A 16,835-nucleotide genomic window follows, 5' to 3' on the forward strand; every position below is an offset into this window, starting at 1 on the left:
TAAAGCTGACGTGTCCCTCTTGGCAAAGCAGCATACAGTACGAGCTCACTACACTGATTCAACAAAAAAAAGAGTTTCTTTTACATAAACTGACTTTCCCACTTTGCTTCTAACCCCGATTTTTACACATGTGCAAATCTGAAGTTGACCTGAACGCATGTAGATTTGTAGATGAGCTGTTACTTCTTTTCTCAGTTCAGTTTCAATCAAGTCTATTCACATTTGCTGGATTTGCGTTGGATGGGTGGTAATGAACCCCTGAGAGAGCAAAGATGATGAGAGCACATGGTGCTAGCACTGGCATGAAATATGGAGCAAGGTGATAGAGGGCCGTTCATTATGTTGAGAAGCCACACAAGAGAACGCACACCACAAGAGGACTCACAGGAACGTGAAGAACGAGCGGGAGAACGTGTGAACATGTGTGGCTGCACTTTTACACAAAGGTTTAAGTAGCAAAGCTTGGTGCATAACACATGACATGGGCTGTGTGTACGTGTCTTTGAGTCATGTGGCTGTAAAATGGTTAAAGACAGTGCGAGGAAATAGATAAACATGTATTCTGACAATTCTGATGATGTCCCTGTGTGTGTGTGTGTGTGTGTGTGTGTGTGTGTGTGTGAGAGCGAGATCTTTAGAGCCTTACCAGCAGTAGTCCAGAAGATGTGGGGGCAGCACCGGGATGAAGATGTGCTGCCAGTACATGGGAAAGAGTAAAGCAGCTGCACCGTGGACACATGCAGTTAACTACAGAGAGAAATGAAAAGATTAACTTGACACACTACTTTCTACACTTCTTTCACACTCAAGGCAAAACATACTGTAACTCAGTGTTCAACATTTGCAACAGTACTTCACAAAGAACCTTTGGAACGCATGCACTTAGGGAATAAAAGTGTATCTTTAAAACCTGTTTCGCAAAATAAAAGATATTAAACATTTCATTTTGGCCAGTTGATGTTTTTAACTCCCTTCCAACACTCCCTGTTTGAACACACCACACTCTTTAAATTCTTTATGAGATAAGAACTGGCCACCCTGCTTAACTATAGTTCACTACTACTACAGAACACACTGCTGCACACTGAATTGTTAAGTGTAAAAATACTGCTGGCATTCTGCTAAATCTAGCTACGATCACCAGAAGATGGGGCAAATAAAATCCAGTACCATGTGTTCACACAGAACAATCCTGATTACATGTGTACATATTATGTACATATATACACATACATATGTGAATTAATACAATTTTAAGTCAAAAAAATCTGAGTCAAATCAGAGCAGAAAGTGGATTAATGTGGCTGGGAATCTTCTTCACTGCATAAACACAGTAGCTTTTTTTTTTTTGCTTTTTTAAGATGCTGTCTTAAAGCAGTAAGCATATAAACTATATAGTCTAATATAATTAGCCTGAGATGGCAAAATTTGATAATACTTTGCACAGGGAAACAATGGTACTAGACAAACGCATGGACCAACGCACTTGCTGATATGCACTGTCATAGGAAAAACAAGTCGTCTACTGCGGTGATGCTTTGTGGTGATGTGTCACTATTCTCTTTGATCTCACTGGGTTATCAGTCTTTCTTCTCCAACAAAAGCTTCCAGAATGAACAATTTACACCAACATGTAGTGATGAACCCATGACCTGCTACTGTTAAAAAGATGAGCAGACTGAAAGCTGAAGAGCAACCAGCTGACAGTAGCCTGTCTTCAGCCTCATGACAGAGACACAGGGGAAGACAGAGGGACTGTCGTGAAAACAAAAGTTAAGACAGACCTATAAACACTTGCTTTACACACAGAATACACACGCAGAGTTCTGAGTATTGCTGCAATTGATATTATGACATTTAATGATGGTGATCCTGACCTATTTTGAACGCACAAATATATGTAAATACAAACTCCGTGTTCGTAATTAACTGTGTTTTACATCAATGTCAGTGTGTAGGGATTGTGCTGTGACCTGCACAAAAGCAACAAAAGAAGGCCAAAACAATACTGACAGCCACCATAGAAATCTGAATTACCCCAACCACTTTGAATGAGAAATTAAAGGGAAAATACGGAATAATTAACCTCTTTTTTAACAAATAATGAGAAACAATCATGTGAGGATGACATTGCTTTTCAAAAAAGCTTTTTTTACATTCTCAAACCAATGTTACAGACAGAATTAAAGTCATTGTCTCCCATTGTCTTAAAAGCCAGCCCCCCACCCCCCTCCCCCCTGACATCACATCTCATGAAAACCCAGCTATAGTAATGACCTGCAGCGCACACACACAGACATGGCAGGAGAAAGAGGCGTTAGCTCATCCCCCAGATTAAAATAACATGATTAAATATGGAAAGAGAACAGAGGTCTGAGGGGCTCCTGCGGGACTTCATTAGGGCAAATTGCCAAAGAATGAAACATGAGTTAGCCAAGAGAGACTGCGGGCTAGGCCAATACCGCCGGGACCCCGGAGCAGCAGCCGCTGTTATACTGCTGCAGCTTCACAGTCAATGTGTGAAGCGGACACACACTATCACACACACGCACGCGCGCACAACTACCAGGAGACCCCCTGCTCACTGACACACACAGTGTCACAATTGACCGGCCAAAAGCGGGCGAGCTTGGCGGCTGAAAACCACCGCTGCCAGAGAGAAGAGGGAGCGGACTCCACCCGTCTGAATCCACCCAAAGATCAAGCTATAGACATCTGAAAAGCACACAACAAAAAGTGTGTGTGTGTGTGTGTGTGTTTGTTTTAACTGCATTCATTTTTCATATCAGGCAGTAAAAAAAAAAAAACAGCAATGATCTTTTTTTATTGTCTCTCGTACACCCAGTCCCACAATAGTTAGGACTTAATCAACATTTAATTGGTGTCTTGCTCTGTGTATCTGCATATGCATATTTCTGCTGCCTGCTGTCTTCAAATAAAACACAACAATGCCACGCTCCTGTCAGGATTAATTCCCTAGCAAACAGTTTGTTTTTTTGTTAATTCTGAAAATAAATCAATGCTATGAATATTAATGTGTGAAAGAGAAGTACTTGGTGGAAAGGCGCCTATCAAAACCATCACATCCTTCTCCCTTCTCTTAAGCGCTGATGGTGAGGGGCCCATTAAAGCGTGATGAAGAGAGGTCACCGATCTGGTTACACACACACACACACACGTACATGTGTCACATGTGCATGCACGCACACACACACACACTTAGTGAAGAGCCAACAGGCGAGAGTATTCCTCCTCTGGGAGTGTGAGACAAGCCCCAGCCATTCGCTGGTACCAGGAGGTAATGGCACAGAACACCTCGCTAACCAACTCCAATTATCTCCACCAGGCCTCAAGGTGAGCCCCCCAACTGGCATGATTTACTCTCAGGTTGAAAGTGAAAACAGGAGTGTCTATGTTTCTCTTCTTCTCAGGCTGGGTGGCTGGCTTGGGGGAGTTGGCTGAGAAGGGAGTCTGAAACTAAGATAATGATTTATAAAGCAAATCTAGATTTCAGCTTTCTTTTATTTGCTATCTCCAAAGTGATGGAGGTGGCAGTGCACCTTAGATAAGGTAACTTGGAGGGAACACCAGAGGAATATTTCACATATTTGCTTCTCTAATTCTGCTTAATACAAATCTCTGTGTCCTTGTCCAGATTTTCCAACAAATGAAGCAAAAGTAAAAGGAAGATAAATTGAAAAAAAAAAGGAATCATACACCCTTTTTTTCTTCATTTAAAGAGGGGGGGCTTCACATGAGAGTGGGTCATGAGAGGCTAAGGCTGATAAAATATTTGCCAGGCTGATAAATAATAGATGAGTGAAGCCAAATGGCTTACACGCTCCACAAAAGACCTGGGTGCTTAATATTCCATTCAATGGAGAATCACAGATACAGTCCCCAAGAACAAATACAGGATTAGGTGCTGGGTCCAGTCCTCAGGGACCAGGGCTCTGCCTGGTAATGAGGGGCTGCCTGCCTCTTACAATGCATGGGTGTGTGTGTGTTGCTCCTTCCTCTGAGAGAAGCTAACCGATTATACAGCGACAGCCTGCTTCAAAAAGCAGTCAAGGTCTTTGGTTCTGCCCTGAGAGCTTTTTTTAGTGTGCTGTAGCTGAGACAGAAAGTGTCCACACTAACACTGGTTTTCTCAGACCCACTCAGTGAGACTAAAGGAGGGACAGACAGAAAACACAGAGACACAGGGACACATGGAGAGGAGGAGGTGAAAGCAGAAGAAGGAAGAATAACAGGAAGAGATCAAATTTGAATTAGGTAGCAATAAACTAAATGTAGGAGGTCACACACCAGTTCAGTCAAAATGTGGTCAGGGCCTGTATCCTATTACACACTCCATAATACACATCCATTCCACCTCACACCCCACATCTGAGAACATTGTTTTATAGTTGGAACAAGAAAAGTCAATGGTGGTGAGTTCTTGCCCATTACAGTGTAAAAAAGTAAATGCTACATAAGATAAAAATGTGAACATTTGAACCCTTTAGAATTGTGCCATATTTTACACAAAAGTTGCATAATAAGTAATTGTCTTGTATTCTACAGAACTGTCCACATTAATGGTGAGTTTTACCTCTTAATACTTTTTCACATTCAGGTGAAAGGTTGAGGTCGATGTTGTGAGACTAGTTTAACACAAAACTACTGCAGCTGTCTTTAGTTACAAAATCTTTTAAGTGGACAAACATCAAACAGGATCAAACCTGACCACCACTGACCACTTTGCATAATTTCCTAAAGGTCCATTTTGCCCACTTGGGCAAAAGTGGGGGGGCTACTCTTGCATATTATACTATAGTGTGCACCGCTGAAGTCAGTCGAACTGGGACTGTCACTAGAAACGAAACTTAAATTGAAACTGAAATTAAAAAATGTAATAGTTATTTTTCTCTGCTGTGTTCACAAAACTGTTTTACCGCCATCTACAATTTGTTCTAACTTTTACCAGCTGTGAGCTGCTTTATTTCCTTTGTGTAATTTATTGGGGGACAATAATATTTTTTGTTTAGGCCACTTTTGAAGTGCTGATAAAACAATGTGTGTGGATACAAAGGCAAATATAAGAAAAAGGACACTATTTTTTCTCTCAGCTCACAAACCAACAACACTCCATACTTCCTCATATTCAAATAAACTGGATGGCAATGCAACCCTAAATCCTTAAAGAATTGGACCCCCCTAGAGACCTGGAGCTCTTAGTGTTTTCATCTCCTCATTGTTATTATGTACATGAGCAACTGTACATGCTAAAAGTTAAACTACTGCACCACATTCACATATCCTTTTACATGCAGCATACTGGTGATTGAGCCCTTTTAACAGATGCGCTTCTCTTTGCTTACATATTGTTCCTATTGAGAGCACCATGTGCTGTTGTTGCTGCTGCAGGCAGTGTAATTCAATTTGACAGGAGGAATGATATCAGCAGAGTTGCTTTTGACCTCCTCACACCAGCCTCCCTTACACTTGCTTTTCTTTCCAGCCCTGTCCCTACAAACCAAAACTTCAGTCCTCTCTCCTTAGCCTCATTTTCCTCCCAAGTCTTCATTACCTATTCTGTTTTCCTCCTTTCCTCCTGCTGTCCTTCTGTCCATTGCCACATCTTCCTCATTTTTTCCATTCTGTTTTTGGTGCATTAGCCTTTCCCTCTACCTTCCCATGCACTGAGTAAGTCACCAATTACCCACGCTCTGCTTTTCCCTGTGTTGACAAACGCTGGTGTCAGGCCCGAAACAATGCGAGTGTGCCACAAACAGGTAGGTGGCACAGAGGAGAGAGAAAGAGAGGGCACGCAGGACAATGCAGGTAACAGCTAACACCAGACCTCCCACTCACGCACACACAGTCACGGACCCACTCACAGAGAGACATAAGGCATAAGGTGCAAACACCTGTGAGTGCAGATGACATACACACAAACAGATGCATGTAAAAGAGACAGAAACACCCACGACATGCACAGATTCACATGCGCGGTCACAGTGACACAACACACACCTTAAGACACATGGCATGGGGCAGAGATAAGTCTATCGAGGACAAGGAGGAGAAGCTGGTGAAGGAGGGGGTGGAGAGGAAGGAGGGGGCGGATGTCCTGATGTTCTGCAGTTGCCCAACAACAGAGAGACACATTAAGACTCCCAGGAAGAAGGAGGCAAAGAGAGAAAGAGAGGTGTAGCCAGCAAGAGTGAAGGACAGATGGACAGAAAATAATATGTCAGAGAGAAAGAATAACTAAGATAGAGAGAGAGAGAGGAGAGAGACAGAGAGAAGTCGGGGAGAGGAACAACAGAGGAAAAGGCTGGAAACAGAGAGACAGCTGGCACTCTAGGGCACGGTGGATGGATAGCTCCTTGTTAGCATAGGCCTGACAGCCTGATGAGAGGGCTGCTGTCAGCTGGTGCTGGGGCCCGGGCTGTGTGAGTTTGGGCGATAGGCAGGGCAGAGACTGGGCTTGAGAGCTGGGGGGCCTCGGCAGATGAGAGACACAGGGGGTGGTGGGGTGGTGGGGTGATGGAGGTGGTTGTGGGGGTCCTCCCAACTGACTAGTTAGAGGAAGGGCCGATGCAGCCCTATTATAGGAGCCTATGACAAGGTTGCACGCACGGCTGGCTCCCGCCCCTGCGCCACCGCCAAACGGCCTTTTAAAACAGTGGTACCATTCACCTCCGGTCACGAAACAGCAATAAGTCAACTGACGCATTGTTGTAAGATCATGATTTATTCCTTTGCTTTTGGCTGCTTGCGAGACGCGCCAGCCATGTACCGACAGACTGACACGGTGGGTTCACCGGGGGCTTTAACACAGGCAGCACCTCGAGCAGGCAGAATAAATGCAGTATATCTCTGTGAGTGTGTGTGTGTGTGTGTGTGTCTTTCCTTCTTCCTCTTTCTATTCCCTGTTTCTCTCTGCTTGGCTGAGACGCTGGACAGGCGGAGGTGGTGAAAAGCAGCTGGATGGTACTAATGATGTTACTAACAATACCTTCTCTCATACATCTTCTATCTGTGGAAAGCACACACTATAGAAATATTACCTGTCCATCCAGTGACTGCTAGCACTCAGTGTAACACAACAGTTTGACAAACTCCGACATAAATTATAAATCTCTTATGCTTTATGATATTTGATCACAAGACTGTGGTGTCTATAATGAGAGGGGCTGTTTTCACTTAAATGTGTGTACACACAGATAGCTCGCTTCAACAATCGTGGCAACCATTTCCACTTGAACTGGGAGGTCAATCTTCCCAACAGCAAAAAATAACGCATCACAGGAGCTGTAATAACACTAGGCCTGCACGTAATCCCAGCGGAGATGTGAGAATACCTTTGTACTACAGTGCCTGACATATATCGCTACCAAACCAAAACACCTCTCCCTGAGGAAGACAGATGGATAGATGAGTGGATGGAGAAGTGAAGAGGATAAAAGGCTCACAGAGGTAAAGGTCTGATGTGGCGGCTCTTAAAATATACTGTTGGCATATATTTGTAATAAAAACAGCCAAGATTTGTCTTTGAGCTGCAGAAAACTGTAAATCACAGACACACACACACACACAAAAATCACCTCCTCCTCCTTCCTGCTAAAAAGAAAAACACTCTCACCCTTGAGTCTGATAATTTACATCATGTACCGCTTGTGTCACAGCATAGTGTGCTGCCTAGATCCAGAGCAGAGGTGCTGCTGGTCTGAGGAGCTGAGGGGAGACAGGTGAAATTCTCTGAGGGCTAGGTAATTTTTACAGCTCCTGCTGATTATTGCTCCTGCGGGAGACCTTGGGAACTGTTCCCTCCAGCACCCAACACCACCTCCACCACAGGCCCCTTAGGCTGTTAAGTGTTCTGCAGACTTGTAGATAGCATGGCAGGACGAGCTACACTGCAGATACAGATAGGACTTGGATGACATCACTTCCCTCTCCCATCTCATCTGTCATAAACATTTGGCTCTCCCTCATCAGCCAAATAGATAACAGGGAAAGGGGGGGGATGGTATGAGGAGCAGAGAGGGATAAAGACAGAGAGCTCCTTCCCCCTCCTACAGACAGACAGAAGTAACTTTAAATTATGTGAGAGAGTTATGACATGTAATAAAAGATAATTTAGGGCTTTTCGGACATTAATGTGAGGCAGTTATAGGACAAAAAGCTACATAAAATCCAGCTTTAATGTTGGCCTTCACAACTTGTTAGAGGTGGTGCTCTCTCACTGTAGAAATGGGTGGAGGGGGCGACAGATCAGTTCAACTCTCTCTGTACAAGTGTCAGATAAATATTCTCATCGTACTATTTAGGGTTTGATATCCTGCTGGAATATTGATGAAGGGAATCATGTTCAATCTAGGAAGCAGTCCCCACACTTACAGAAGGATAAATACTTATTAGGAGAGTAATTCAGTATCTGAATTTTATATAAGGCCAAAAATAGCAAACGTGACTTTGTACGAGTGTAAATTAGTATTTTATAATCTTACAAGAATCCTGTGTTATCAAATGAATGCTTCACCTCAACTTGAATTAATAAAACATGTGACAACACCAAATGAATTCAAGTAGGTGCAGTGTTTGAACTGTTTTCTAACTTGTTTTCAGACAGTGCTTGACAGGTCAGACACAAGAACTCACTGCAGCTGTAGGTATGGACTCACAGTGCTAAGCTTGCTCGAGGTAATGATGATGCGGCGCTCGTGCAGCATGCTGGCGTAGAGCTGGAGCATGTTGTTGATGTCCACAGCCACAAAGTACTCTGTCAGGTTCCTCTGGAGACAGGACAGGAACAGAAGGATATTCAGGTATATAACAAACTGTCCTAGCGCAACTTTCTTAGTGTCAGTGCTACATGCTGTGACAGTGCCACAAAGAGACATCCAGAACTGGCTGGAAAAGGGACTTGGACTCACATCTCTGCAGACAATTTTTTAGTAAAATTCAAACTACATTTGTGCCTTTAATCCATCTAATATAGCCATGTTTGGTAAGCTGATAACGAATCAATCGATGTAAAACTGTGAGACTGAAATGATTTTTGTCTGGCGTTCCTTCCATAAAGATTTTAGCTCAGATTTGAATGCAAAATCAACAAAGAACATGTGCTCAGTTTGAATCTTTTAATACCCAGGCCAATCATTGAACTTCGACATTAAAAGTACGAGCACCACAGGAGATAAAGCTGAAACAAGAGGATGATGCAATAATTTCAAACGATGACAAGCGTATTTGATTAAAAACGATTAGAGGCAGAGATGTTACCAGAAGAGAGGGATTTCTCTTTATCTCAGTCTGTCTCTTCTTCTTTTCCATGAATACTTACACTCTCAGGGATAGTTGGCAGTCCATTGATATCCGGGGCGATGAAGTAGGAGTGCTGTGAAAACACAAACATGCAGGAGAGAGAAGAGGGAAGGTCACAAGTGAAGCATACCACTCACGCAGAAGAGAATGAGGGGAAGAGGGGAGAAAAGGGCCTTTTACTTTGTTCTATGATTTATGGCTCATCTTCAGCTCTGTCTATATGAATTGCTGAGCTGGTGTCTGAACTGTGGCAATGCTTTTATCAGGCCTACAGAACAGAGAAAGCTCAATAGCAGCTAAGCTCCCCATAGACACAGACTGGGGTGATGTCTCCGGTGGAAAACTGAGTCTTTATTTAAGCATTAAAAAGGCTTGCGGAGCAACAACACACACAGAAAAGTAAATCGTGCACACAAGCACAAGTGTGCATCTACACAGACACACACACAGGTTGTTTAGAGGATCACAGGGCTGCCTGTCTCACTTTGGGAGAGCAGGGCAGGTTCAGTGTTCAGATCAAAGGGGCCTGAGAGAGGTGCTGTTTGGAGGTAGACAAACCACCAAGTAAAACACACTATTGTGTCTCTCACACACACTCTCCTGTATCCTTAGTACACCTGTGTGTCTCCCGGCCTTCACTAAACCATCTGTTGCAGGTCTTCCTTTAAATCCACAGTAGATTCTTTCAGACTGCAAACAGAATATTTAAAGCAAAATGCTATAATTAATTCACAACATTTTTAGAAATTAAATCATTATAGAAATATCGTTAGGTGAATTCATTGGCAGTATCTTTTCAAATAGATAAGAACTTATTTGGCTAGAAGATTGACATCTAACACTTGACAGCTGGCAACTAAACCCTGAAAGGAGCTTCGAACAGGTGACGTACAGAATGTGAAACTAACAAAATGTCGTCACACATAAAAAGACAGAATTAGCACTTATGATCATTTGGCCAAGGCAGTAAGAAGATCAACTGTGCTGATGCATAGAGTCAGGATGGATGATGGAATCAAGTCCAAACCTTTACTCTCCTTTAAGTTTCTGTCGCTATTTGGGTTAAACCAACCTATCAGCCACACTTCTAGTTTCACAGCACTATTTTCTTTACCACCATAGGGTCAATCCCCACCCCGACCTGCAGATTTTATATGCACTTATACTGTTGTTTGGGCTGGGAAAACAGTTCCTTAAATGGAAAGACAACAGAACATTTATACATGTTTACATTACAAATGATTAAGCATCATCATCAACCCAGGGCAAGCACCACCACCATCACCAAGATAAAGTAGAACAAGAAAGATAATTAAAAATATAAACATAAAAAGAACAAAAAGTGCATTCAGTGACTAGCTATGAATGCATTTTACAAAGTAACATGTTGCTCATCAGTATTGCTCCTTGCTCATTTTCACAAAAGTTTATACTGTACTACATTGTAAGTAAAATAAATAAACGAGTAAAAAGCCTGGTGATTTGAATGACTATAGACATATTTTTATACATTTTGCACTGCTACCTCAAACACTAAAAATAAAATTATTAGTTTACTTTTTTCAGTTAAAGTTAGAAACATGTGCTTCTTAAAAAAGCTAACCCTATCCACCGCCAACTGAAAGGCAGACTTGTCACAGAGTAATTTAAATAAAACAGCAACAAAAGATAAACAAATGAACTTTAATAGAAGATCAGGGACTTAAGGCAATACCTCTGAGGCTTAGGGCAGCCACCCGTAAACATATACTGTAGCTGCAGTAAATCTCTCAGCCTTTCTTCTCTCATGTTCAGTCTGTGTGCTAAATATGTTTCCCTGTTGGTCTACAAATTCATGGCATTGTGATAATCACAAGCCATGCTCCTCAACTCAACCCAGACTTTCATTGGCTGTTTGCTTGCTTATCTGTTTTTTTTTACTCCTTGTTCTTTCGAAGACTTGTTTATATGAAAACATTGAAAGTGGGTTAACTGGAAAAGCATCAAGGAGATTTTCTGAGCACAATTGCCTTTGCTTTAAACATAAAGAGAATGAAAAAAAAAACTTTTGATATTCAGAGAGAGAATATAGCAGTGTGGAAGGGCATTAATCATTTACACAGTTTGATTGTTTTCCAGAGGAGAAGAAACATACACCAAGGCCCAGGATAGTTTGTTTTTGTTATATTTAAAAAGATAGCACAGCTTATTTGGCCAAATTGGAAATCCGTGGCTCCCATGTGATTAGTATAGCAGCAGTTTCATATTTCACAGCAGCCTCAAACCCTCCTCCCCTTCTCACTCATTCTCCTCCACTCACCGGCTCCTTGCTTCGCCGATCTCTCAGTACTTGCCCAGTGGCAATATACAACTGCTTATTCTTGCACAATAAGAGGGGGAGAGAGGGAGAGAGCAAAACAGGGTTCACACATGAAAGGGACAATGAGTCTTCGTCTTGGCTGCCATGATAAAAAAAAAAAAAACACTCTTTAAGGGAATTATTCTGCTTCATCAATTAAATATCAAACTAGTGGCTTCTCTAGAACAGAGATGAAGCTATCACCTCTGTACTCCAGGGCTTCTTTTCCAATGAACCTCTGAGTCTCAGATGAAACAGTTTTATTCACATATACAGCTGCTGGTATAAAAAAAAAAATATAAAAAAAAAATACTGGTACAAAGAAAAAATAAATCATAAGAAATCTTAATTGACCTTGTTAGCCTTCTCAGAAACATATTGATTACTTCATATTAGTTTTATGTTGTAAATTCATATGTGTATCCTTCTGAGACCTTCGCTACAGACCTACAGTTGCTTGTTTAATTGGTCCACAAAATAAGGCAGCGGTGGTCCTCAAGAATGAAGGCTAATACTGGAACTCTTTTGATCCCATTATGATGAGGAATCTTAACAACTAAAAAAAAATTAGAGATATTTTGATATAAAACACTGTGAGTGTAGCTGTCCCGCAGAAAAAAAAAAAAAAAAAAACATTAAATTGCCTTGTGGAAGTGACAACTGCTCAAGAGTGTTTTATGTAGGAGCTGGAAACATACAAGCAGAGATTGTGTCAGAGTTAACTCAAACACAGGCCGACTTTGAGGGACCTGGGCTCGTTAAGCCATTTCAGTTTTTGATAAGCAGGAGACATGACAAGTTGTGAAAGGACCCTTCAAGTTTAAACATGTCCAGCTTGGGCTTATCACACCAAAACCTGTTAGCGCCACTTCTCATTTCCAAACAAGAGTGTCAGTCCTGGGCCCTCTGTGTCTGTGTGCCTACCTAGGGTTTCTTAGCCACCTCCTGCTCTGTACTTTCTGTCTCCTTAGCCATTCCCTCATTTATCTTCTCCATCTCAACCTCTCCACTTCGTCAGTCTCTCTCCACTTCTGCCTGTCTGGCCTATTTTCCTTCTGTTTTTTGACACCTTTGTCTCTTCTTGTCAATTTCATTTTAGTTCTGATTATTACTCCCTTTACATCTTCAGCTTTTCCTATTATACTTTAAGTCTCTCACTCTGCTTTTTAACTACTTCAACCGACTGCTATCTTCTCCTCTTCCTCTTCCTTCCTGATGCAACACACTGCTACAGTAACCTACCTGTCCCTCTTTCTGTCTCTATCGCAGCTGTCTCGCCTCAGATAAGGGGGAATATTAGATCTATACCTACCACACTCAGATTGACTGGCGTGAAGGGCTTTGGCACAGGCAGATCATAGAGAGAATTCAGCATGTCATTCAAGTCATTTTCCTAGGGGAGAGAAAACAAACAACAAAAGAAAAAATGAGCATAGGACACATACATTTTATTTACTTTTATTTTGTTGATGTCACGCGTTATGTGTCAATCTGGGACAGGCGCTGCTTGCAGACCAGGGGGCAATCCTGCAGCGAGGCCCGAAGGGCTCGACAACATCCGACTGACATATGTTTAACGAGAAATGGTGAGGTTAAAAGACGGCGGAGCGTAGGGCTGCAGACGCTTATTATCCAGCAGTGTTGATTTATGGCCAAGAGCAGGCTGTCAGTAATTAAGCCGGGGTCCCCACTCCAAAGACGGAGGCTTTAGGAAGCAGTCAGAGGGCTATTTTGACCACAGAACAGGCCCTTAGATTATTCTTCCAGCATTTATGAGCTCTACGACAAGACTGCTATTTACACTCTTGGGTCTCTCGCTGCTGAACAGAGGGGGGCAACTTATACTTAAACTAAACTAACTCTGAAGATAGAGTTTGAACATTGTTGTTTGTTTTAGCATCTTTTTTTTTTCCTGCTGCCCTCTCCAAGAACTTTCTTTTGGTTTTGGCTACAAGCCGCTGCTTGCTTGAGCGTGTGTTTGTGTTTATGTATGTGCATGCCTGTGCGAGCTAGAGAGAAATAGAAGCAATGGGCGGCAATATACAGTAAAGAGAGGAAGGGTTGGAGGGAGGGGTGTTAGGGAGCATGCAATCGAACAGCCTCCTGTCATGAGAGGCTCAATGCTCACACGCATGGTCAGCAACACGGCCTGGGGAAACAGTTCATTTACCCCTCGCCTTAAACCCTCATCGCTCTTCTGTCTTCCCTCGTCTGTCAACATCTCCCTCTCGCCTGGAACGGACAGCGGGGTAAATAGAAACCAAATCATGCACACTAACACTTCAGTCACCCAGGATTTCCAGCAATCTTTCTGTCTCTCTCTCTTCTTCTGTCCTACTCTGTTTGTTTTGCTCTTCATATTAGATTATTCTGCTAAATTCCTCCTTCCCTGTGTAGAATTTTGTGCCTGTGTGTGTTGTGTTTGTGTGATGTGTACGTGACTGTCTACTTTAGCAAGGCACTTTGTCCTGATCAGTATTCTCTGAGGATTTTTTTGGAAGAAGCAGTGACTACATGACAATTGAAAGTGGTCCCCAAGCTCTCTGCATCTCTCCCTTGCTCTGTCTCCCTCCCTCCCTCCTTCTTCCCCTCTCTTCAGTCTAAACAGTGGAACATCACCTACACCCTGTGCACTAGACGCTGCACATCTCCCCAGTTTGTTGCATATTTTACATTTCCCCTCCCTCTGTTAGTACAATGCAGTGAATAGTCAGGGGAAAAGACTTTTCTGAAGCGCAATTGTTTGTGTGTGTGTGTGTATCTGTGTGCCTGTGCTGTGTGTGTGTGTGTGTGTGTGTGTGATTTTTTTTTCCTTAACAATTTGTTTTCCAGTAAATCATCAGGAATAACTTCCAGTGTCAGATCAGCGTTTGGTCTGTGAAATGTCAACATTGTTGCTGCTGCTAACAACAGGAACCAAGACGGTGAACAAAACTTGCACACAAAAGACAACATGCAGCATGCAGAAGAACAGAATGGAGGAAAACACCTCACCACACTAAAAACACTAAACTGTGTGCTTGTTTCTCAGGCGAACCTTTTGTTTTTGTTCATACATGCATCTTACACAAATACAATTATTGACACATACTAAATGTATGCTTACCTGTTGTTTCATTAGGTAGTCTGCCAGAGTATTTAGCAGCTTGTAGTAGATTTCGAACCATGGTAGATAACTGTAAGAGTCAGAAAGAGAGACACGGTTAAATTAAACAAAGCTGATCTGTGCGTTATTTGCTTTAGCCTCCAAAAAAACATGTAGCTTGCATCAGTATGTCTATCACAAAACTCTCCACATGACCTATTGCCTTAGTTCAAATGTACATGGGGCGGTGATAATAGATTCTGTTCCCAGCTACACCTACTCCAAAGCACAGAGTCATTGTTACAAAGAAAAAAAAAAGTAAATGTTATCTAGTCCTTATTATGACATTCTTTTCTATCCAGGGCTCTTCACGGGCTATGAATTTTTGTCATGTCTGCTCTTTAAACCAATAGACAGAGAGAGTATAAGAAGGGAAAAACAATGGATTTTAGATTCTTTTAACAACAACAACAAAAACACCATAGCTTTCATGTGATGCGGAGGGATGCTATGGTTTACAAGCATGCTGCTCCCAGATGCAGAGGCTTAACAAAAATGCAGCCCAAGATGCCTCCTGCACCCCCCCACCCCCCAACATACCCTCACGTCTCCACCGCCTCCTCCTTCTGCTGCTTTTTATGTCCTTCACATATTTAAAAAAAAATCCTTTGCCTTATGCAATTAATGTAAAATAAATAAATTCATTAACAAGCTGAAAATAATTTATACTGCAGTGTTTGTGTTAAAGCTAATCACTAAGTACACCCACCATAAGCTAAAAGCATCTGCAGCATGGCTTTCTTTACAAAGTTGACATATTCTTGGCCAAGTGGACTTGCTTTCTAGGTGGAAGATGGCCAACATTTTTCTTTCTGGCATAGGAGCTGCGAGGGGGCTCAGTTCATTTAATGTTATGCAATCAAATAATAAAAACATGGTGTCCTATCAAGTTATTGAATGTTTATTTAGTCTGGTGTTTTAACATGCAGTTTTGAACACTGCATGTATAATGACTGTGGATGAGGACTTCTTAGCATTAAATAAACAGACTCCCATTAATGCTTCATTAACTTGCCTGGATGTAGGGTTGAAAAATATATTAGTGGCCAAATGAGCCAGTCAATCAAATGTGGATTTTTATTTTGAACACCTAATTTATGTCGATAAGTAAACAGCATAAGTCATAAGGACATTTTTTTTTATTCATTCTCATCAACAATCACACAAAGAACTTAAATTTGAAGATAATTCTAAAGTTTGGAGTGTGAGAGTTTTTCAGCCGAAGAAGTCCTGCTCGGGCAGTTGGCTGGAAACCGAGGAGTTTCCAAGGCATGGGTCACTGGCTGCTCTGTAGACTGGAATTAACAGACAACAAGAAAACAATAAAGTGAGCTGAATGCAAATTTTCATATCTGCTAAATCCGCAAAGGGCCAATGACAGGCCGGGTTCCCGCAGAAGTGCAGCCAAGCGCACCAATCAGAGAGGCTGAGTGACCATTAGTCTGAAACAATCAGTCTCTTAATGTGCCAATATTTTGACATCTGCATGAAAATTTACTGCAATCAGGTCACACTTGCAGGAGAGACTAAATCAAGTGTGCGTATGTTAATTCACATGCTGACCGGATATGAACCTTCTGCCATGTCAAGCATACAACACAAAGATCTGCATATGGGGTCAGTTTACATTTAAGCACTGCAGAAAAAGTCCAGTCAGAGAAACAAAGCCTCGGTATTATCAGCCTTTTGTATACCTTGTGTTTAAAAAGCAAGGCTTCTGGACATTAATCCTCCATTTTTCACAGTTGAAGGGGATGTAAATAAGACTCTTGCTGTCAGAGCAGCCGTCAGGCCTCACAGATCTCACAGTCATTACACTCCTACACCAAGGTGCTGTAAATCCTCTGTTTTAAAGGAAAACACATGATCACTAGTGAAGGCAAGCAACCACAAATTATCAATATTTTTCCAACATATTCCTGTGATCATTTTTTTATCCCTTATTCAAATGAAATAAAATAACTTATAGATGCATTGTTGTGTTCTGCTTCTTCTCTCCCCCCCCCCCCCCTGCTGTGCTCTCTGCACATTCTA

The 16,835-nt window shown here is 42.1% G+C and overlaps 1 protein-coding gene across 3 annotated transcripts in view; it reads right to left on the reverse strand.

The window, feature by feature from the left end:
• dennd1b (DENN/MADD domain containing 1B) overlaps nt 1–16,835 on the reverse strand; it is a 95,986-nt gene that overhangs the window by 38,337 nt on the left and 40,814 nt on the right. For 2 of the 3 annotated variants that reach the window (XM_028403580.1, XM_028403581.1), the window contains exons 6-10: nt 14,763–14,832; nt 12,969–13,049; nt 9,338–9,391; nt 8,676–8,786; nt 647–747 (exon numbers count right to left, since the gene is read on the reverse strand). In XM_028403580.1, coding sequence (XP_028259381.1) covers nt 647–747; nt 8,676–8,786; nt 9,338–9,391; nt 12,969–13,049; nt 14,763–14,832 — 417 coding nt within the window. Of the gene's footprint in view, nt 1–646; nt 748–8,675; nt 8,787–9,337; nt 9,392–11,617; nt 11,678–12,968; nt 13,050–14,762; nt 14,833–16,835 lie in introns of all 3 variants that reach the window. The other variant, XM_028403579.1, reaches the window with a different exon arrangement.

The sequence above is a fragment of the Parambassis ranga genome, chromosome 4 (assembly GCF_900634625.1).
Source record: "Parambassis ranga chromosome 4, fParRan2.1, whole genome shotgun sequence".
Lineage (NCBI taxonomy): Eukaryota > Metazoa > Chordata > Actinopteri > Ambassidae > Parambassis > Parambassis ranga.